This window comes from Plecotus auritus (genome assembly GCF_963455305.1).
Source record: "Plecotus auritus genome assembly, chromosome: 7".
NCBI lineage: Eukaryota > Metazoa > Chordata > Mammalia > Chiroptera > Vespertilionidae > Plecotus > Plecotus auritus.
The window spans coordinates 147,442,707-147,464,599 of NC_137774.1; the positions used below are offsets into that span (position 1 = coordinate 147,442,707).

A 21,893-nucleotide genomic window follows, 5' to 3' on the forward strand; every position below is an offset into this window, starting at 1 on the left:
CTTTGCAGTGTATCGCTTTCTATTTTAATTTCTTCTGAAACAGCATAGGTAGGATCAGTGCGGGAACATTAAGGTGGAAAAAAGAATTAAAATATTCTCCCTAACGCTCCTTGCACAGAGCAGGTTCCCCCGTTATCTGCAGGGCACTAGTTTCACTGCCTTTGGGGCGAGACTGGGATTTCAAATTTGTCCTTCAGCACAGATTTCAACATATATTGAAACTACACTGAAAAAGAGAATAGATTCCCCCTCACCTTAGTTTATTCCTTGTAAGCTTCAGGTAAACACCGACAAAGCCTTCAGATAACGATGCTTTCTATTAACAGAAGCTTCTTAACGGGAGCCGCAGTAGAGAGCTGTGCCCTTCGGCATCCTTAGCCTCGCAAATCTGGCAAGCAGTGCTGTGTTCTCCATTTGTAATGAAGCATCTGTGAGTTGAGGCCAAGGGTACTTATGGGGTCAGCAGGGCCAGAACTTAAACCTGGGAACTGAGCCCTCTGCTTTGTCTGCGTTGCCTCCGCAAATTCAGGCAGCCCATGTCTCCTCATCAGAGAAGGCGTGCTCACCAGCCCACGGCGCTCTGAGAGAGAGCCTCGGTTAAGGAACATTCCTAAAGCACCAGGACAAACTCGTTCTGGGGCCCCCGGTTTGGCTGGTTATTTCCCTACAAGCGTTGTAATTTTGTTAGCATCTCAGTAGAGTACTACACCTTGAGAAGCCGAAATCCACTCACCATCATGGGACGTGACACCTGCCTTCAGCTCTCTGAATGAGGTACCTGAGATGTCAACATTGTTAGGAAAAGCACCCAGCAGTAACTTGTTACTGCAGGTGTGTTCCAAGGAGCATTTGTTCGTTGGGTGTGCCTTATAAATGCGCCGCCATCAGACTCTTAGATACACAAAAATCTTAAAATTAGGAAGAATGTTGGTTGTCATTCATCCGACCTGTGCAATGAAGGAAGCCATCCAGCCAGCCACACTTACCTGGAAATACAAAAGAGAATAGAATATGGTTCCTGCCTTCAAGGAGACACACACGGGAACCCAATTGACCACAGCTCCCGGCATAAGACAATTCCTGGGAAGGAGCTGCATTCCAACAAGGGAGGAGACTTCCCCACGTGCTGTGTCCTGGAGGAGGGTGAGTGCAGACAAGGAAGAGGATGACTTTCCAGGTAGAAAGAGGAGCACACACAGCCCCAGGGCAGTCAGTCGCTTTCTGGTGGCACTGAGCGAGGCAGGAGAGTGAGTACCAGAGACAGTGCAAAGGGAGCTGGTCCCCCTGAGCCGGAAGAGCATGCTGACCTCAACGTGCAGTGGAAGGAGAAGCCGGAGCAATGGTGGGAAGGCAGTTCTGAGACTTCAGCAGCTCCCCTTGCCTGGAGATGCAGATGGATATGAGGCCTGTTGCCTGCTTCTAACTGATGAGCAGCTTGATTCCTCAGGAGGCAGAGGGTGATGTGTGTAAAGTCAAGACTTTTGAGTTCTAAAGACGGGGGGATCTGGGTGAGGACGTCTCATTGAGAGATGGAGAAACACATCCGGGAAGAGACTTAACCTGCAGTAGTTAACACCATCTGTCTTTCTCTCTCCAGGAAGGAGGTGCGGGACCTGGGGCTGGTCATCCTGGTGGACACACGCAGGAGTCTGGCCATCCCTGCCCTCTCCCAGGCCCTGGCAGCTCTGCAGGTGAGTTGGGGTCACTCCCATCCTCAGTGCCCGAGTGTCTCAGGGCTAAGTGGGCCGTTGGCACAGAGCCCTCTTGGAAGGAGTGTCAGGCCCGTCCCCTGGTCCTCGCTGCAAATTTTAACAGCAGAACCAGCAGGATCAGCCTGTGCAGGCCTTGTGGTGTCATGTTCTGTCTCAGCAGGAATGGCAACAACCCCTTCTTTTCATAGCACTGTATCCAACATCTGCTACATCAGGGTACAGACCAGACAGGATGGAGGCATGGAGGGGTGGCTGCCACTTGCTGTAAGGATGAATGCCATGGACCTTGGGTGCCTCTGGGACTGGTTTAAGAAGGTTGTCCAGCATGTTCACGGTCCCCCCCAGGAAGACCCCACCCTGGATTCTGGTTTATGAATAAACTCCAGAGAGGATTGGGGAGTCCCTGAAATGGGGATAAAGGCACTGCTGGGATGTTCCAGGTACCCAGGGCTAGACAGGAACCAAAGAGCATCAGCTCCCTCAGACGTATGTACACAGGGCCCCTTGTGTGCCAAGCACTGTGCTGGAGGCTGGGGTGTCAGAGGCTCCTGGAATCTTCTCCAGCTGCCCTAGCTACTCCCTGAGCCAAAATCAGTGTCCTGTGCTCTGTCTCTGCTCAAGGTGCACATGGAAGTTCTTCTCAGGAAAGACTCAGGGACAGAGGTCGGGACATGTCTGAGTGTAAGTGTTGGGGCCAGTGAGGCCAGGCTGGAGAGACCTGGGGAGACGATGGAAACCTCCAGGATGGAGACACGAGGCCTGGAACTGAGGCCAGGCAGTGGGATAGACAGGTTAGCAGGAGCAGGGACATTCCTGGTTTGGGCACCTAGGCGGTGGTGCTGCTCCTGGCCTGACCCAGGAAGAAAAGCCAGCAAGCAGATTCTGGGAGGTGAAACAAGGCTGCTGGCCACCCAGTACTTGTGAAAGGGTCTCAGAGCAAACCTGCTGGGTGACGTCTACATTTCAGAGCGATGTACGTGCTCAGTCTTAGCTTTCTGCAAAAAAGGTTCACATTGCATTCCTGTAAAGCCTGAGTTATCTCCTCTGACACAGAAACAGGTTTGATGTGCCAAAATTCAATTTCCGTAAGACATTTCAGAAGCACATCATCTGTTTGCTCATATCCCCTGCTGTCAACCAGCTGTTGGCTCAAAAGTCAGAATCCAGGATGTCATCCAGTTTTGTTTTCTTATTCTGCCCAAGACTGGGAAAATTCCTTAGAGATTCTGGCCTTTCGTAATTACATGCAATTTTATATAACAGTAAAGACTGAGAAATTGCCAAGTAAAGTTTTTTAAGAAAATAGGTAGATGATTGCTTTCCAGAAAGATTTTGAAGGAAGTTCTGTTTAAAGATGTAATGAAAATGTTGATGACCCTAAGATGTCCTCTGAGTCCTTTGATTTTGCTAAAAGATTATTAATCTGAACTTCCTGGTTGGTTGTAATTCAACTGGACAATAAGACATGTGTTAATAACTCAGAAATGCATTTCCCTAAAGTTAGTGGTTGAATACCTCAGGCAATAACATCAGGTCAACATCCATATAAATAGCAACTTGAGAGAAAAGCAATTTTATTTTGCCTCCAAAACCAAACTAAAATGTCACCATTAATTAAATATTTTGAAAAATGTAACTAGAAGTTTTGAGCAAATTCCTAGAAATCCTTTCATTTGCTTCATGTAGCTTGTTGGAGAAAGCTATATAATCATGAAAGACCTGTGAGAGCTACCAGACCCACGTGCCACACAGGAAGTCCTGGCTGGGTGTCCGGCAGCACCAGGTATACCCGTGACCTACCTGGGTTTCAGACACTGATGCTAGTGCCCCGTGGAAGCCTTGATGAACCCCCAAGGCCAAAGCAGACAGCTGCTCACAGCCCCACCCACAGAAGCCCCTCTGGAGGGTCCTGGCCTGTCTCTCCCTCATGGGGACCCTTGTCTACAGGTAGCCCCTCAAGTAACTATACTTCGAATTATTAAGTTATTAAAGTTCAACTACCATAAAAAATGTTCCATTTTAAAAGGAAGTAATGATTTTTTTTTTCCCTTGGTGGAAGAAAATCCTAAGAATTTGCTCATCCCTCACACACACAACACATAACTACTAGACACTAATTGGGGTAATTGTTATCAAGCATTGATTCTGTTCTCATTTGTTTGAGAATTAATATTAATTTTTTTCAATAGAACAAATAGGAGTATATGAGAAATATAAAACACTCTGCAAAATTGTATTTTGAATGCATGATAAATCAAAAGTTTAGCTAAACTAAGTGACAGAAATAGAATATGGCTCTATAATGGGAAAGCAAGAATGATTTTTTTCTTTGGGCTTTCTATGGTTTATTTACTCAACAAATGTTTATAAAATGTCATCCACAAGAAGCCACTTAACAAAAGTAGAAGTATATCAGATGAAATTAATACAAATATCAGTTAGTTCTGAGGCCCATCCAGTAAGTTCATTTCAACGTAAGAAATTACCTAAAACCTGTTTATCACACTACAAGAAACTTTGAAAAAGTAAAGCTTTAGAGAATATGAATGAAGAAGCACTAATAAAAAGCGTTTTATTGCTAAATAATCTGGCCTCAATATAATAGCAAACAGAAACCAAGGAGGTTTGATTAAAGTCAGAAACATGTCAAAAAAATAAGGTTTTTCAACCAATAGGATTAGAACAATTGGACATCCGTATGCAAAAGAAACGGAAAAAAATCCTCAACATCTATTTCATACTATATGTAAAAATTAACTACAAATGGGTCATAGACCTACAAATGGGTCATATACCTATAAAATCTAAAATCACCAGAAGTTCACACAAGGTCATGATTATTTTCATGACCTTGGTTTACCCAAAAACTTAACCTCTGACCCCAATAACATAATCCATAAAAGGAAAAAATGATAAATCGGACTTCATCAAAAGCTAAAAATTTCTCAAAAGACACTGTTACTAAAATGAAAATACAAACTATGGACTGTGAAAAAATATCTGATAAAGGACTTGTACCCAGAATATATAAAGCCTCAAAACTCAATAAAACAAACAACCCAATAAAACATGGGCAAAAGATTTGAACACACTTCACCAAAGAGGATGTATGAATAGCAAATAAGCACATGAAAATATATTCAACATCACTAGTCATTGGAGAACCGCAACTTAAAACCAAAATGAGTAATACACATACCACCACAACAAAACTTGACAAGAATAGGGGCGTGGTATTCCTGGTGGAAATGCAGAATGGTCCAACCCCTCTGGAAAACAATGAACCATTTCTTCAGAAGTCCAACATAACTTGTCATAGGACCTAGCAATCTGCTACCTGTTTACCCAAGAGAAATAAAAACGTACGTTCACACAGTGTGTATAGTGCCTTTACTTATGATTGCCAAAAGCTAGAAACAACCCAATGTTCTTCAACTGGTAAATGTTGTACCTTCATGCAGTGGAATACTACTCAACAATGAAAAGTGATGAACTGCTGATATTCACGACAGGGATGAATTTCAAGTGCACTATGCTAAGGGAAGGAAGCCAATACTTGTGTGATCCCAGTTATCTGATAACTTGGAAAGATATATTTATTGAGACAGAAAACAGAGCAGTGGTATCCAGGGGCCAAGGAGCTTGACTACAAAGGAGTGTGAAGAAGTTTGGGGGATGCTAAACTGTTCCTTATCTTCATAGTGGTGGTGGTTACATGACTGTAAGTTATACCAAAACTTAGAGAACTGTCCACTAAAAGGGGTGAACTTTATTATTTGTACATTACAACCAATAAACCTGAATACATTAAATAATTCATAAGGGCAACTAATTTACACTTAGAGCAAAGGCATTCTAAATATTTTGGCAAAATATCAAAGTGGAAGTAGCACCAATCAAAATTGGACAATTCTAGCAACTCAGTGAAGTTAAAAGTTAGAAAGCTAATTAATATTTTTTACTTATTTCAGAACATATCTCCACCCATAATTCATAGTATTTTGCTGTTGGTGGATAAAGATTCAGCATTCAGGCCTGACAAGGATGCAGCAATTCAGGTAATGGTTTTAGACCCTCAGCATTAGATCTGACTTTGAGTGATGCATAACATTAAATATTAAGGCATCCAGATGAGATAAACATTTGAAAGAATTTGTGTAAGTTCTGGTCTCAGCCACAAAGGAGCCTGGAGACCTGTCTCTGGCCCTTCACTTCTTGCTGGAGCCATGCAGAGCATAGCATCAGAACACTTTGAAAATTGGATCTTTCTTCTCTACCTCAGTTGCTTTCTTTCCTTGTCTTTCTTGCTTCTTTCTCTTTTATTTGAAAACTTCTTTACTTTGCTTTCTTTCTTGAAGGATATTTTCACTAGGTATGGACTTTTGGCTTCACATTAGTTTTTCTGTTTGTTTGTTTGTTTGTTTTTCTAGCACTTTAAAGATGTTATTCTGTTTTTTTTCTGGCCTTCTATTTGCTGATGAAAAGTACATGGTATTTCAGGTAATTGTTCATCTATTGGAAATGTCATTTCCCTCCGGCTACTTTTAAGATTTTCCCTCTTTTTTCTTCAGCAAATAGACTATAATGTGACTAAGTATGGTTTTCATTATATTTATCCCATTAGCTATGGCTGAAATTTTATGTCTATCACCAAATTTAGAAAGTTTTCAGTCATTATTTCTTGAAATGTTTTTTTCTGCTTAATCAGGGCAATCTCCTCTGGGATTTCAATTACACACACTGATGTCATCTCATAGGTCTCTGAGAATGTCTTTTTTAAAACATTTTTTCTCTCTCTTCTTCAGATCAGATTGTTTCCACTGATCGATCTTAAAGATCACTGACTCCATATTCTCATCTCCAGTCAGCTATTAATCCCATCTAGTGAATTTTTAAATTCAAATACTGTGTTTTCCAGCTATAAAATGTCCAGTGGTTTTTTAAATATAATCTCTGCTGAGATTTCCTATCCTCTCATTAATTCCAAGTGTTTTTCCTTTACATCTTTGAGCATAGTTATAATAGTTGCTTTAAAGTGCTTGTCTAGTAATTTCAACATCTGGGTCTCCTCAGTGTTGGCCTCTGTTGATTATCTTTTCCTTTGAGAATAAGTCACATGTTCCTGATTCTTCATGTGCCACATAATTTTGGATGGTATTCTAGACATTGTGAACATTCTTTTGTAAAGACTCTAGATGCTGTTATAAACCTCCACACAGTGCTATTTCAGTGTGAATTTGACTTGGTTAGACTCAAACTGAAAACCATCCCTTGCATAGGTTCAGTTCAGATTTTGCCTTCAGTTGCTCAAAGTCCTCCCTGTGTACACATGGTTCAGGGTCAGAGTTTACAGACTTCTGGAGCTCCCTTTCCCCAGCTTTCTCCCTTGTGAGGATTGATCTTCACGTCCCACCCCATCTATCCTCTGGTTCTTTGGGCCAGAAAGATGCCAATTTTCCATCAGAGCTTCAGCCACTCCCGTCTCACCATTAGCAGCCTGCTTTCCCGCCAAAGCCGTAAAAATGGATGCGCCCTCCATGCTGGTTCCTTCGTCCACTTTCAGTTGCTCACAATAAGCCCGACTTTGTTCCCCCTTCAGACCTTTCAGATAGTTGGCATTGCACTTTGTCCAGAGTGTGTGGTTTTGTCTGCGAAGGGTCAACTCTGCCATGCCAGAAACAGCACATCCTCACTTTCCTCCTCATGTTTCCTTTCCTCTTCCTGACTTTTCCCTTCTGCCTTATCATCTTGCCCTTGCTTCCTTCCCAGTCCCCTCTCCTCCCCCCCTTTTTTGTCTTTCCTTAAAGGGAACTTCTCCTTCATTTCTCTTTGCTACCCTCTCCTTTCTCTTCTTCTTCCCTTCATTCCTGTATCCAACCACACACAGTTCATTAATGCCACCAGCCAGGCAGCATAGCGGAACCCATCAACAGCAGTTCTCCCAGGAAGGAGCCATCCAGCGGTGTTTCCCTCTCCTGGCAGTGTGAGGTGGTGGGCTCCCTGAAAGCCCTGCACAAGTTTGTCGACAGCTCCCAGCTGACTGCAGACCTCGAGGGCTCCTTTCCCTACAGCCACAGTGACTGGATCTGCTTCCGCCGGGTAAGGAGCAGCTCACAGCAGCTGTGTGTGCCACAGTCACCAGGGGACTTCTCCTAATGGATGTTTCTACTCAAATCTGGAAGGGTATCGCCTCCCCTGGCCTCACCTTTCACAGTTGCCATTTGTAGTCTGTTTCTAACGACCATGCTGCACCGGCTTAAGAATGCCACTAAAATCCAGCCCTGGACGGGGAGGGTGCTGCTCCCGAGCTTCTGAGACAGCCAGAAGTCACTGGGTGACACCAGGACAGGCTTACTACCTGAGGTCAGTTTAAATGTAGGGACTCGCAGCTGCTTGCTTCAGTGTCTGACAGAATGTGTCTTTTTTGTCTCATCCTCTCAAACCACAATAGAAACTGGAGCCCTTTGTCACAAACTGCCAGGACGCCATTGCTTTCTTACAAAATTTAGTCAGCTCTCTGAACACCCACAGGACTCTAAGCACGGCTCAGGTAGGTCCTTGGTATTGTATTTTATTTGACGGGTAGAAACATAGAAGTTTAGCCAAAACTTGGAAGTTAATATTTGGTTTCACCACCATCCATAGCAGAGATTCTCAAACCCTTTGGATTTGTAGATCCCTTTTGGTTAGCAAACAACATCCAAAGGACCACTTCCTTCCCCTTATGACCAGAAAAACCCCACCCTGCCAAAAAGAGAAACAGCACCATTTGATGCCATTCCATCAAGGCATGAGTGAGTGCTGCTGGGAGCAAGCAATTCAAACACAATATAGAGAAGGGCTGGCCGGAGGGACCGCGACAACCTGGAGACACCTCATGGCTGCCCAGGGTGTGCGCGCCTCCAGACTCCAGGTTCTCCTATGCTGAGTTCCAGTTTCCCTCTAGCCCTGCCCACGAGCCTCCGTCTCAGACTTCCCTCTCCTGGGTGAGGATTCTGGAATCTGCTATACATCCTCCTGCTAGGACTGAGTGGTGGGTGTGGCCATCCCACTGTGCTTACAGCTTGATTGCTCACATCTAATTCCTACCCAACATTAGACCATGGTTTTACACATCTGGGAGGACTGCCTGGAGGAGGGGGTTTTTACACACATCTCTCCCACCCCTGAAGGAGGTCACAGAGTTAATCAATGAGCACAAGGCCATAATGAAACAAGTCCTGGAAGATGCACTGCTGGTCACCCTCCGCCTGGAAGGTGGGACTGTGCTGGCACGGCTAAGGAGGAAAGAGCAAGGAGCCAGTGAAGACAGCCGGTGAGTGTCAACGCTGGGGCACGTTGGGGTGAAGCACAGCATTCTGCCCCACAGGGGAAGCCCTCTCTGTCATAGGCAGCGTCCAAGGGGCCCAGACCTCCATTCCTCTGACAGACAGGCTTGACTGGACCAGAGCATGTCTCATTCTGGGACTCCAAGGAAAACTAGCTGAGTCCTTGGAATGCTCAAGTGGAAGACAAAATTCATTATACTGGGATTCAGCAGCCAGAGGTCCTGACTGAGTGCTTCCTCCATCTGGGGTGCTGTGTCCATCCACCAACATTTCAGTCCCACCTTGGAGGTGCCTGCATGGATGTGGCCAGCAGGTGTCACCGCTTATAGGTACATTTAAGTTCCTGCTCAGGCCCTGGGCCCCATGTGTCAGACGTGAAGGACATAAGAAGAGTGCAGTTGTGTATTTTAAGTAGGTTCTCACCAACAGCATGTTCCTAAGAGGATGGCCTGTGAACAAACCAGTGATCAGGACGCAACACCAGACAGCTGCCTTCTCTTCCAGAGACAGCATTGAGGCTGCCTCCCAACTGTACAACCAAGTGGACGAAGAGGTGCACAGGCTGGTCCTCACCTCCAACAGGTGTCTCCAGGAGCTGGAGAGTCTGCGGGAACTGAGGGCACTCCAGGAGGAACGTGATCAGGTCAGCCAGCATCTGGGAGGGAGGGGACCAGGTCAGCCAGCATCTGGGGGAGAGGTGACCAGGCCAGTGCTCCAGGAGGGAGGGGACCAGGTCAACCAGCATCTGGGAGAGAGGGGACCAGGTCAGGCAGCATCTGGGAGGGAGGGGACCAGGTCAGGCAGCATCTGGGAGGTAGGGGACCAGGTCAGGCAGCATCTGGGAGGGAGGGGACCAGGTCAGGCAGCATCTGAGAGGGAGGGGACCAGGTCAACCAGCATCTGGGAGGGAGGGGACCAGGTCAGGCAGCATCTGGGAGGGAGGGGACCAGGTCACCCAGCATCTGGGAGGTAGGGGACCAGGTCAGTGCTCTAGGAGGGAGGTGACCAGGTCAGCCAGCATCTGGGAGGAAGGAGACCAGGTCAGGCAGCATCTGGGAGGGAGGGGACCAGGTCAGGCAGCATCTGAGAGGGAGGGGACCAGGCCAGTGCTCCAGGAGGGAGGAGACCAGGTCAGCCAGCATCTGGGATTGAGGGGACCAGGTCAGCTAGCAGCTGGAAGGGAGGTGACCCGGTCAGTGCTCCAGGAGGGAGGGGACCAGGTCAGCCAGCATCTGATAGGGAGAGAACCAGGTCAGTGCTTCAGAAGGGAGGTGACAAGGTCAGCCAGCATCTAGGAGGGAGGGGACCAGGTCAGCCAGCATCAGCACACACACATAAGCCTTGTGCTATGAGTTACGGTGGCTATGACGTCACTGGGCAAGAGGAGATTTTCAGCTCCATTGTATCTTAGGGGCCTACCATCAAATATGGGGTCTGTTGGTGACTGAAACATCATTATGCTGCACATGACTATATACTTTTAAGTAAAATCCTTATTATTTTATCAACCACTATTTCCTTGGGTGAGGGTTGTTTTTTTTAAGTGTGATCATGCTGCCCACAACTGCCTCCAACCTGCTTTGTCTGGTGGGCTGTATGCCCGGTACCCCGAGCAGCCCTGCTTTGTGCTCTTATAAACATCACTACGCCTGCCTCTCTCGCTCTTTGGGTTGTTCACTGTGGACACATTCCTCGGCTCAGGATGGCTAGGCCAGAGCACGGTTTTACACATTTGGCAGGTGGCCCCAGTTAGCCTGCCCAGCGTGGATTATCGTCTTGTTCATCTGACGAGTACAAGTTCAGGATCTCACCAGTGTTTGCATCTGGGATGTTATACTGCAGTGGAGCTTTGTCTTCATGCACTTATTGGTTATTTGTATTTATTCTTTAATAAGTTGCATTTTCTTGCACTTGGCCAGTTTCTCTACTGTTTGTAATAGTTTCATTGTGTCACCTCTGATCCTTTCATTATGTTGCAGATAATTTCCCCCGTTTATCATTTGTCTTTTAACTTTGCTTATGACTGAAATGGCCTTTTCCACTTTAAGGTTACAGAATAACTAAGGTATTCCATTGTAAGACCTTTATGGTTTTAACTTTCTCATTTAAATCTTCAAACCAACTAGAATTAAATTTTTTCACATGATTGGAGGGCGCACTCCACCTACGAGAGGCCTCTGCTGTGCTGTCCGTTTCCCGCTCCTCCACCCAGCAGCTCTGACATCACCGGTGCTTCCTTATAAAATTCTTGTTTTATGAGGTATCACCTCACACCTGTCAGATGGCTACCATCAAAAAATCAACAAAGGACAAGTGCTGGCAAGGATGTGGAGAAAAGTACACTGTGGTGGGAATGCAGACTGATGCAGCCATTATGGAAAACAGTATGGAATTTCCTCAGAAAACTAAATAGGGAACTGCCATTTGACCCTGTGATGCCACTTCTAGGAATATATCATAAGAAACCTGAAACACCAATCAGAAAGAATGTATGCACCCCTATGTTCATAGCAGCACAATTTACAGTAGCTAAGATCTGAAAGCAGCCCAAGTGTCCATCCGTAGATGAGTTGGGGGGAAAGCTGTGGTACATTTATACCATGGAATACTGTGCAGCAGTAAAAAAGAAGCATCTCTTACCCTTTGAGACAGCATGGCGGGACCTGGAGAGTATCATGCTAAGTGAAATAAGTCAGTCAGAGAAAGACAAGTATCACATGATCTCACTCATATGTGGCACCTAAGTAACAAAATAAACGGATGAACGGAGTGGATCCAGAGACATGGAAGCATGGAACAGAGTGTGGAATCTAGGAGGGTATTTAGGTGGGAGGTTATCAACCAAAGACCTTGTATGAATACATGCATAACCCATGGACGCAGACAGTGGGGAGGTGAGGGCCTGGGGTGAGGGGTGGGGTGCAGGAAAGGGGACATATGTAATACTTTCAACAATAAAGATTTAAAAAATTAAAAAATAATAAAATTCTCATCTTGATATTTTTCTCCATGACTCTCCCCACAAAGAATGTACACTCTGATCTCTCTGCTCAGCCTGTACAGCTGGGAGCACTAAATCCAATCCTGGTGGTCATGGTGCAGCCTGTTTTTAATAACAGACCTCTCTTCTTGGGCACCTAACAGCCAGGGGTCCCTGGCATTGCTCACCAATGAGAACTGTGAATGAGAAAAGCATTTCCCTCTGACATGTTCAGTCTGAACCACGAGATATTGCCATGGGATTTGTCTCTAAAATGGAAACCTGGGCCTCATCACACTGTCAGGTGCAGGCAGGGCTGCCATCAGCCCCTCTGTCACTCCCAGGCAGCCCCCCGTGTCCAAGCACCACCAGCCTGAAGTTTATTTCTGGGGTATGTTTAGCATAGTAAGAAGTTTCAACACCGAAAGTTCTGGATCTATTTTTAATGATCTCAGTTTCCAGTTCCAAACAGTGAAAATAGTTGTAGACTTGAGCCTTCATTGTGGCCCTCACTGTGATGTAGCTACTCACATGTTCGAGTGAAATGCTGTGTTTGCATCAGGAGAAGGAGCGTCAAAATGCGTGAGCCAGCCCGGGGCGGCATCTGACGCCTCCTTTCTCCTCCACAGTCTCAGAGCCGGACTCCTTCACACGTGTGGAAGTAAAATCTTCTTTCCCATGTAGATCCAAGCGTGGTTTGAAAGAGAGCACGAGAAGTGGCCGAGCCCTTTGGAACTGCTCCCTGTTGAGAACGTGAAGCTGCTGCAGCCGGAGTTGCGGGCCGGGCACCCCAGGCCGATGGTGGGTGCAGCCCAGCCCTCGCTCCGAGGCCCCAGAGTAAGTGCCCAGCTTGTGCTCATGGTTGATTCCTTGGGCTCCAGCAGTGCTGTCAGGAAGGACAACAGCTGAAGGAAGAGAACAGCTCGAGGGGCACAGAGGACACGGTGCAGGACGCCGGGGAGTATCTGAGCGCCACGGCCAGCCAGGAGCGGACGGAGGGAGAGCTGGCCCAGTGGGCCCGCCACTCCCAGTTCTGCCTAGCGGTAAGAGACACAGCGGAGTTCCACTCGGGGATCCACGCGTGCTGCCCATGTCCTTCACTCCTCGGACATTTAGTGAGTGCTGTCCCCTGCTGGTCGGGGTGGGCAGGGCGCTGGGACAGCTGGCCAGCACTCCTGTCAGACCACGCACCTGGTTCTCAGGAGACCTGTGAGGAGCTCACATATTGGTCCACATGGGCCAAATGGACATGTGGACTTTTCTGTTTGTTTACCAGCTGAGTTATAAAGTCCACTTACTGCCAAGGACCCCAAAATAATCGCCACAGTACAGCACACACCTGTGACCTCACAGCACCCTAGAATTGCCCAGCCATTGGGGACCCTGGGGCTACAGCCCTTGGGAGCACAGCTCCTCTTGACAGAATCTGAGGGGTCAGGGAAGGCCAGCACAGGGCAGGGCAGAGGCAGGTGTTTGGGCCCCCGCACCAGGCAGATATGTGGAATAATTGATTTCGCAGACATCCCCTGGACCTGGGGCACCATGATGGTGCCCTGGGGGCTGTGGAGGACTTGTGTGCCCTTTGGGTGAGTCCAGATGGCAGCTGCCCCCATGGGCAAAGGGCTGTTCCTCTCACTCTGGCTGTCTGGCTCATCCTGCTCCTCGATTTGGGTGCCTGGATAGCAGAACAATATTGGGTGGGTGAGCCATCGGGCTGTGTGAGTCCGTCACTGTACTGACCTGAACCCTCCTTTGCTGCACAGGTGAACAGGAGGTTGCTGCACAGCAGTGAGTGCCTGCAACCCCTGGGCCCGGAGCTGGTGGCCGAGTATCTGAAGAGCTGTCCACAGGATGCCATGGGGGTGTCTGCGAGCATGGCGGTGCTGGGCCTGGGCGGCCAGCAGGCGCTGAGGCAGTGGCATGCCTTGTGGCTACAGTGCCAGCAGATGCACCTCTGCTCCCAAGAAGCCCTTTTTGAGGCTGCCTCAGGCCCCGGTGCCCCACCTCCAGACCAGGGGCCCTTGAAGCCTGAGCTCAATCAAGGGGCAGAGGTGAGGCTCCGCGAGCCATCCTGGACCCCCCTCACTGCCCCTCAGGGCTGCGCTGGGGATTGGGCACAACTGCTGTCCAGCCTCCCTGGACACGTCACTTTCTGCGGGCAGGATGGTGAGCACCTGGACTCGGGTGTACATACCCCAGATGACAGTTCCACCGGCTCCTCTGAGCCCATCCAGGTCCCCATCATCCACCACAGGAAACATCCCCTGAAGAAAATGATGAAGAAAACACTCACCTCGGACGTTCCACAGCTTGACAGTAGCCCCAGGGATTCCCACTGGCCAGCCCACACTGGGGTCTTCGTCAAAGGCCTGGAGGTGGCCTCAGAGAAGAAGCCCCCACTGAGGCCACATGCCAGAAGCCCCCTGGTCACTCGGAACCGGAGCCTGTCCTCTCCCTCCAGGATCCACGCCTCCGAGGAGGACAGGAGGAGGCCAGCAGGAAGGTGAGATGGACGCCCCTGCAGACTTAGGGCCTAGTGGTCAGTGGGGATCTAGAAATGCAAAGCCATTACATTTGCTCTGCAAAATAGATATCCCTCCAGGCTACCCTGACCTGTCCAGGCCAGACAGACTTGTGTTTGACCTTAAGCAAGATGTTAATTACTTCTAATGTTCAGAACAGAATCGTTGAAAATGCCTTCTTCTTCACAGCATGTGGTGACCTGGCACACCCACTTTGATGGTTAAACAATCAAATCTAGTTACTCGGAGCCCATTTATAGAAAAGTACAATAAGCAAATCAAGCCCACAATACGAAGAAATTACCTTAAAAAGTGCTTTTTGAAAAGCCTCTAAGTGCCCCGGTCAGAAGTATGTACCTGTGTATGTGTTGCCCAAATGAAGATAGATGTCCATTTTAACTTGTTAATCTTTGAGATATTTGTAAAATGATACTTTTTATTAACTGTTTAGGTAAAGTGGCAGACAGTGACACTGGCCTGGTGTCACAGCACCGCTGTGCTGTTTGCACTTTCCCAGTGAGCGTTGCAGCCTGAGTGGGGCATCCTAGTTTATTTGCTGGTTTGTCCTGTGTTTCCTCCTCATGCAGAGCAGCTTTAATCTGAACTGAGATGGTTACAAATACTCGCCTGAAACACACCGTTAAGTTTCAGTAAACCTAGGGCAGTTACACTGTGCCTTGTTAATGGTAAAGGGTTCATTCTTACAGTGGCAGGCAGGAGCAGCGGGGTGTGTTTCCCTGTGGCTGGACTCCATGGGAAGGTGGCAGTGGGTAACGTGGGTTTGTGGATGGCCCCCAGCTCCACTGTGCTCATGTAGAAAGTTCCAGGGGGGCAGAACGAAGGGGTGGAGCCGTCCACTCACAAGAGCTGCCCTTGGTCACCCGGAATGGACATCCTGGGTGGGGAAGGCAGCAGGTTTGGAAAGCCATCCTGCCTTTGCCACCGGGGACAGGTCTCCTCTCCCACCATTCGTAGGCCGCAGACCCACCACCCCAGGGTCTAGTAACGAGGAGTCCACTCTACACCAGAGTGGGAGCAAGTCCTTCTCAAATGCCAGGGCCCGGGGGTTGGGGGTGGGGGAGATGATTAAACCAAACGCATCTTTCCTGAAAACCCAGACCTGCTAGGTGTCCAGAGGAAGCTCCTGTCACCTGATTAACATCTTTTCCCCAGAAATATCTAGCTATTATGGCCTCATGAGTCCGTTTCCATTTAATTTGGTCCAAATATCCAGACTACTCCCATTTTAATTTTGTGTGTATTTAAGGAGAACACTTGTTTTCTGTGAGTGTTGACAGGAGGTGATTCTCTGCGGCCTGTGCTGTGCACCAGGGGCACCTCCAGGGGCACGTCCAGGCTGCTGGCAGCAGGTGCCCCCGGCTGGCCAGATGTGCTGCCTTCTTAGAAACAATAAGTGTTTATAAAATCTGGTATGTGTTGGTGTGGATGGAGAAGGCTCAAGTTCTCCAGGTCTCATAAACGGGATGCAGTCAGGAACATTTCTGACCGCAGGTGTATTGACATCATTATTTGCTTTTAACTTTTTTCCAAATTAAAAAAAAAAAAAAAAAGTAAAGCAGGCAATAAACAAACAAACTTGCCATTTGCCATTAGTGTCATTAGAATTAAGTAATTTAAGAAAGTTGACAATAGGATGCTCTCACGTAGGGAGAAAAGCAATGTGCCTTGCTATTAGGGGGTGGGGCCAGGCCACCACAGGCCTCTTCTGGTTTCCCTGATGGAGAGCCTTTGGTGCAGTTGATTGGTGACACGTGGAGCCCTGGGCTGGGTGGGAGGAGATCTCTCTTCCCCCTGCCCCCCCTCCAAGCCCTTTGTCTCCTCACTGTCCTGGGCCCCAGGCCCTGCTGTGGTATCCTCTGCTCCAGCTGCTTCTCCTCAGCCCCTGAGTGGGACGTCACTACAGTTTAAAGCTGTTTTGTTTTTCAGAAATCTCTTCTGATAGGTTAGCAGTCGGGGTGCATCAGAAACTCCGTTTTCTCACAAATCTCCAGCTCAGCCTTCCTTGCACTGGGCTCGCTGCTAAGGGTCAAGTCTTCTTATTGCTGGAACAACCCTCCCATCCCCCGCCCCCCAAGCAGGCGCTAACCAGGCTGCCTGGGAACGAGAACCCGCGGGACTCACTCAGGGAGCCTGCGAGTCTCCCCTTTTCCATTTCCTAAAGGATTTTCATTTGGAAAGGCCATGACCAGTAGCATGGAAACACACACCTCTCCCCTGTACCTCTTACTTTTCTCACTCTACGTCAGGGGAGCAGCTCCTGGGAACCAAGCGTGACTCGGGTGTGGGGCCTACTTGGCCTTACAGCGGAGACAGAAAACTTACCTGGAAAGATGCTGAGCCGTGCGTCTCCCGTTGGTGCACCCATATGCATCCCTCAGCATCCCGCCCGCTCTCTGTGTCTTCCAGCAGCCGCCTGCAGCACATAATGGCCGAGATGATCTCCACGGAGAGGGAGTATGTTAGGTCCTTAGGATATGTCGTCGACAACTATTTTCCAGAGATGGAAAGAGTGGACCTGCCGCAGGACCTGCGAGGGAAGCGCAGCATCATTTTTGGGAACTTGGAGAAGCTCTACAACTTCCACCAACGGCACTTCCTCACGGAGCTGGAGCGCTGCCGGCACTGCCCCTTGGCCGCGGGACGTGGGTTTCTGAGACATGTAAGTCCCCCCTTGTGGTGAGCAGTCAGTGCTCGCCCTCGAAGCAGCGGGGTCTGGAGTGCCCACCCTCGTTCCAGGCCAATGGGAGCCTGCAGTCCAGGCTTAGAACATGTGTCCCCAGCAGCACATTAAGACCCATCAATACACAGGCGCCCAGAGCAGACAATAAGCCTGTAGGTCCAACAGCACAGACATGGTACTCCCAGGTCCCCTGCCAGCACCCTTGTTGAAAGCCACATGGTGCTGGGGGCTTCATCCGCATCGGCCCACTTAATTCTGTCGACAGCCCCACTTCCTCACCTAATCAGCCAAAAGGAACTCCCCAAATCAGTTTGTTTCCTGCACGGAGAAACCCACGGTCCCTTCACACCCCCCTGCCAGGGCCCACCCAGCTCCCCTTCCAGACGGGCCCCAGGACCAGCCTGACGAGTCCTGAGAGCACGTGGTCGGGTGCACAGACCACCTGCGGGGAGCTGCCCTTTCTTTGCTAAGTCTCTTCTCAACCATGAATATGGAGGAGCTCCCTGTTGGGGTCTCTGATAAAATTCTTAATTCGCCCTGAAAAGAAGATTCTTTCAACAAGTAGCTGCGAGGCACAGTTGTAGGCACTGGGCTGTGCTGTGGACAGATGACACGTTTGCCTCGGTGGTGGTAAATGTAAGTGACCACCAGAAACACCATGGATGACAGAAAGTCCACATTATGTCTTTTCAGCTGTTTTTGAAAGGGCACATTTAGCCATAAGGTGCAACTTGTGTAATGTTTCATATTTGTAAGAATTTTAAATGTTTGGACAACTTTGGTTCTTGACCATTAACAAAAACTTCAGCACTCCCATGCTCCTCCCCTGCCTGCCCTGTGAATGTTCCTCACGCCTCTTCCCCCGAACTCTGTATTGAGACCCACCTAGGACTCTGGCATTGCCCCCAAGAGCACCCACCATGCCGGGGAAGCCGAGGCGGCCCTAATGTAACACCGTGTCCTTTTCTCGTGACTGTGTTGAGAACTGTGCTGCAGGCTGGGGCCGCGGCCCAGGCTCTGGCCGGAGCCCCCGCTCAGGTGCATCGTGCCCTCCCCTTTGCAGGAAGAACAGTTTGGCATGTACGCGCTCTACAGCAAGAACAAGCCCCAGTCGGATGCCCTGCTCTGCAGCCACGGTCTCACCTTCTTCAAGGTCATCCCCCAGCCCGCCAGCCTGCTGCACCACCCCTGGCCTGGCTTAAACTGACCCTGTCCCCCGGCCCTTGCAGGACAAGCAACAGGCGCTGGGCGACAAGATGGACCTGGCCTCCTACCTGCTGAAGCCTGTGCAGCGCATGGGCAAGTACGCCCTGCTGCTGCAGGACCTGGTCAAGGAAGCCGGGCGCTGCCCCGCCCACGAGCAGGAGCTGGCGGAGCTGAAGGCCGCGGAGGACATGGTCCGCTTCCAGCTGCGTCACGGCAACGATCTGCTGGCCCTGGATGCTGTTCGCCGCTGCCATGTAAGTGCCCTGAGGCCCCAACAGGCTCTCGTGGTTCAGGGCTCTGGGTCGATCAAGGGGAAGGACATGCCTGGGGTCAGGAGCACAGAACTTTTCTTTAGGGATGTCCCTGAAGCTTAGACCTCCTAGAGGTCCCCACCCCACAACCCCCCGCCAAGGGGGAGAGGGGAGCGGAGAGGAGCTCAGTGTCCGGTTTTGGAGCAGCAGCTGTGGGTGTGAGATCAGGTGGGCTCCAAGTGCTGCACAGTTGTAGGCACCAGGGCTATTTGAAAACAACTGGATGCATGAAAGTTGAGTTGGGCCATTGGGCTTGAGGCCTGGCCTGGCCATGTACAGGCTGGTCTCTGCTAGGGAGCCGAGGCCTGGCGTCCACATCACCACACCTTGGCGTGGCAGGACCACATGGGCAGGAAGAGGAGACTCCCAATTAGGCAGGATTCCTTGTCTCTAGTGGTCAGATGGACGGCTGTAGAATTTCCAGATCACAGTGAAAATGCAGGCACCTTGCTAAGAGCAGCATTCTAACCTGTGGACACAGACAATAGTGTGGTGAAGGCCTGGGCAGAGGGTGGGATTGGGAAGTAGGGGTCAAGGGGGGGGAGGGGGACTTTTAACAAGAAAGATTTTTTTTTTTATTGATTTCAGAGAGGAAGGGAGAGGAAGAGAGAGATAGAAACATCAATGATGAGAGAGAATCATTGATCAGCTGCCTCCTGCACACTCCACACTAGGGATTGAGCCCGCAACCCTGGGCATGTGCCCTTGACCAGAATCGAACCCAGGACACTTCAGTCTGCAGGCCAACGCTTTATCCACTGAGCCAAACCAGCCAGGGCAAGAAAGATAATTTTTTTACAAAAGAGTTTCAAGCGGACAACAGAGCAACAAACCAGAGGATCATCACCAAGAACCCACAGCCCCTCAGACTCTCCCAGTGCGCGCTCGACTGAGCAATTGGGATGACTGGGATCCATGCAGCATCCTCAGGCATCACCCAGGACAGGGCCATACACGGAGGAAAAGTCATAGGAGAGACATCGCTATGTTGTCTGTCATTGAGATCCATCCACAAAGAGCACTAGCCTGGCTGGGGCACAGCAGGTACACCCCCGAGTATCAGCTCAGAGGGATTTCCAAGGTGTGGGACAGCTCAGGTGTGGTAACTCCTGGGGCCACCATGTTGGGCATTTATACACAATGAGTGAGACCCCGGCACTTCAACAAGGGGGTGTCTGTGAAAATGAACAAAAGGGCTGCCCTGGCCAGTGTGGCTCAGTTGGTTGAGCCGATGCATGCATCAAGAGGTTGGCAGTTCAATTCCCGGTTAGGGCACATGCCCAGGTTGAGGGCTTGATAACCAGTAGCAGGCGTGCCGGAGGTAGCCAATTGATGTTTCTCTCTCACATCAATGTTTCTCTCCCTCTCCCTGCCTCTCTCTATAACATCAGTGGAAAAAAAAATTTTTTTTAATGAAGAAAAGGGCTTTGAAGTGGAAAGGTTAGTAAAATTGAAGGCAGGAGCTTGTACTGTAACATCCACGCATGTGAACATGAATGTGGGCACGAGGGGACCCCACCGGGAGGGTTCTGCACCCAGTTCCAGTGTGGGGTTTCTCCCACACATCCAAGCAATTCTTGGAACCAGCTGGGTATCCTGTAATTCAGCTCACTTCTGAAACCACCTACCCTTCGATGACATAGACCCCACAGGCTCAGTCCATGAGACTCCTTCCCACTTCAGATGCTGATCGCAAGTCCAGGCTGTCACCTGTTCTTCTGACCAACCAGCTGTAGACGGGAGGTTACCACGACCCCTCCTGGGTTCTGCTAATTTGCTAGAGTAGCTCACAGAACTCAGGAGGATAGCTCCCTTCCTGGATCACCGGTTTATTATAAAGGGTACATTTCAGGAACAGGAGATGGAACAGGTGCACAGGGCAAGGTGTGGGGGAAGGGTGTGGAGCATCCCCTCACCTTCATGTGCTCACCAACAGGAAGCTCTGCACCCTGTCCTCATGGGGTTTTGTGGAGGCCTCATTACATCGGAGTGACTGATTGGATCTTTGGCCTTCAGCCCCCCACCCGCCTCCAGAGGTCAGGGTGGCCTCAGATCAAACCCAGTGGTCCCTGAGGGAGCCTTGCTTGCTCGGTCTGCAGGTGAATCTGAAGGAGCAGGGGCAACTGAGATGCCGGGATGAGTTCATCATTTACTGCGGAAGAAAGAAGTACCTGAGGCATGTCTTCCTTTTCGAAGATCTCATCTTGTTCAGCAAGACCAGGAAGGTGGACGGAAGCTACGACATCTACACATACAAGCAATCCTTCAAGGTAATGTGCCCGCCTTGTGCCTCATGCCGCTGGCGTTGGGCTGGTCCCTGCTTGTCTTCATAGTACATGTTCTTTCCGATGGTTCTTGACTGAATTTTGAAAACCTGTGACTCCCAAAGCTTCCAGGCTTTCTGGGTACTGGTTCAGTGGCTGGAGAACAGTGTCTCCTCAGTCACTTCATTTTGGATTTTGATAGAAGCAAACACCAGAGAAGCCCTCCCCTTGGTGGGTCTCAGGATGGCCCTCCTGCCCCTAAAGGAGGCCCTGAGAGTAAAGAGCTTCGGGGACTCCTGGGAGGAGCCCAAACCCATAACCCCTTACCTGCCAGCACTGAGGAACATGTCAGAGGTGTGATGGTTATGAAACCCCACCCAGTGTGTGACAGCCAGAGGGCACCACAGACCTTCCAGTATTGTCCCCATTTCTCCAGTGGGGAAACTGAGGCCTCAAGAGGGAGCCAGTGTGGATGGGGTGAAAACTTGATCCATCCTGTCCAGAGCTGGCCCCCACCCAGCCTTGTCCACACCATTTGGTATCCTGGTGAAGGGACCTACAGCACTGAAGGGGCCTTGGGGTCAAGTGTCAGCCCGAAAGGGGTCAGTTGTTCCAAGGGCGTCTCTGAGGTTCCCTCCCACGCTGTGACTGCAGATGGCTGAAATCGGCTTGACGGAGACCGTTGGGGACAGTGGTGTGAAATTTGAGATCTGGTTCCGCAGGCGGCGGAAATCCCAGGACTCCTACATTCTCCAGGCGAGCTCTCCAGAGGTCAAGACCATGTGGACCGATATGATAGGGAAGATCCTGTGGCGGCAGGTTCTGAGGAACAGAGGTGGGCGAGAGGGCTCAAGAGGATGTGGGGGGTC

The 21,893-nt window shown here is 49.5% G+C and overlaps 1 protein-coding gene across 1 annotated transcript in view; it reads left to right on the top strand.

Annotated features, from left to right (window-relative positions):
* The window catches only part of PLEKHG4B (pleckstrin homology and RhoGEF domain containing G4B), a 76,031-nt gene that overhangs the window by 45,456 nt on the left and 8,682 nt on the right, over positions 1–21,893 (top strand). The window contains exons 6-19 of the mRNA XM_080681132.1: positions 1,598–1,691; positions 5,684–5,770; positions 7,695–7,811; positions 8,164–8,262; positions 8,885–9,027; positions 9,545–9,683; positions 12,705–12,821; positions 12,902–13,063; positions 13,784–14,523; positions 16,970–17,222; positions 18,307–18,396; positions 18,473–18,703; positions 20,860–21,030; positions 21,679–21,859. Of these exons, the coding sequence (XP_080537258.1) occupies positions 1,598–1,691; positions 5,684–5,770; positions 7,695–7,811; positions 8,164–8,262; positions 8,885–9,027; positions 9,545–9,683; positions 12,705–12,821; positions 12,902–13,063; positions 13,784–14,523; positions 16,970–17,222; positions 18,307–18,396; positions 18,473–18,703; positions 20,860–21,030; positions 21,679–21,859 (2,624 nt within the window). The remainder of the gene's footprint in view (positions 1–1,597; positions 1,692–5,683; positions 5,771–7,694; positions 7,812–8,163; positions 8,263–8,884; positions 9,028–9,544; positions 9,684–12,704; positions 12,822–12,901; positions 13,064–13,783; positions 14,524–16,969; positions 17,223–18,306; positions 18,397–18,472; positions 18,704–20,859; positions 21,031–21,678; positions 21,860–21,893) is intronic.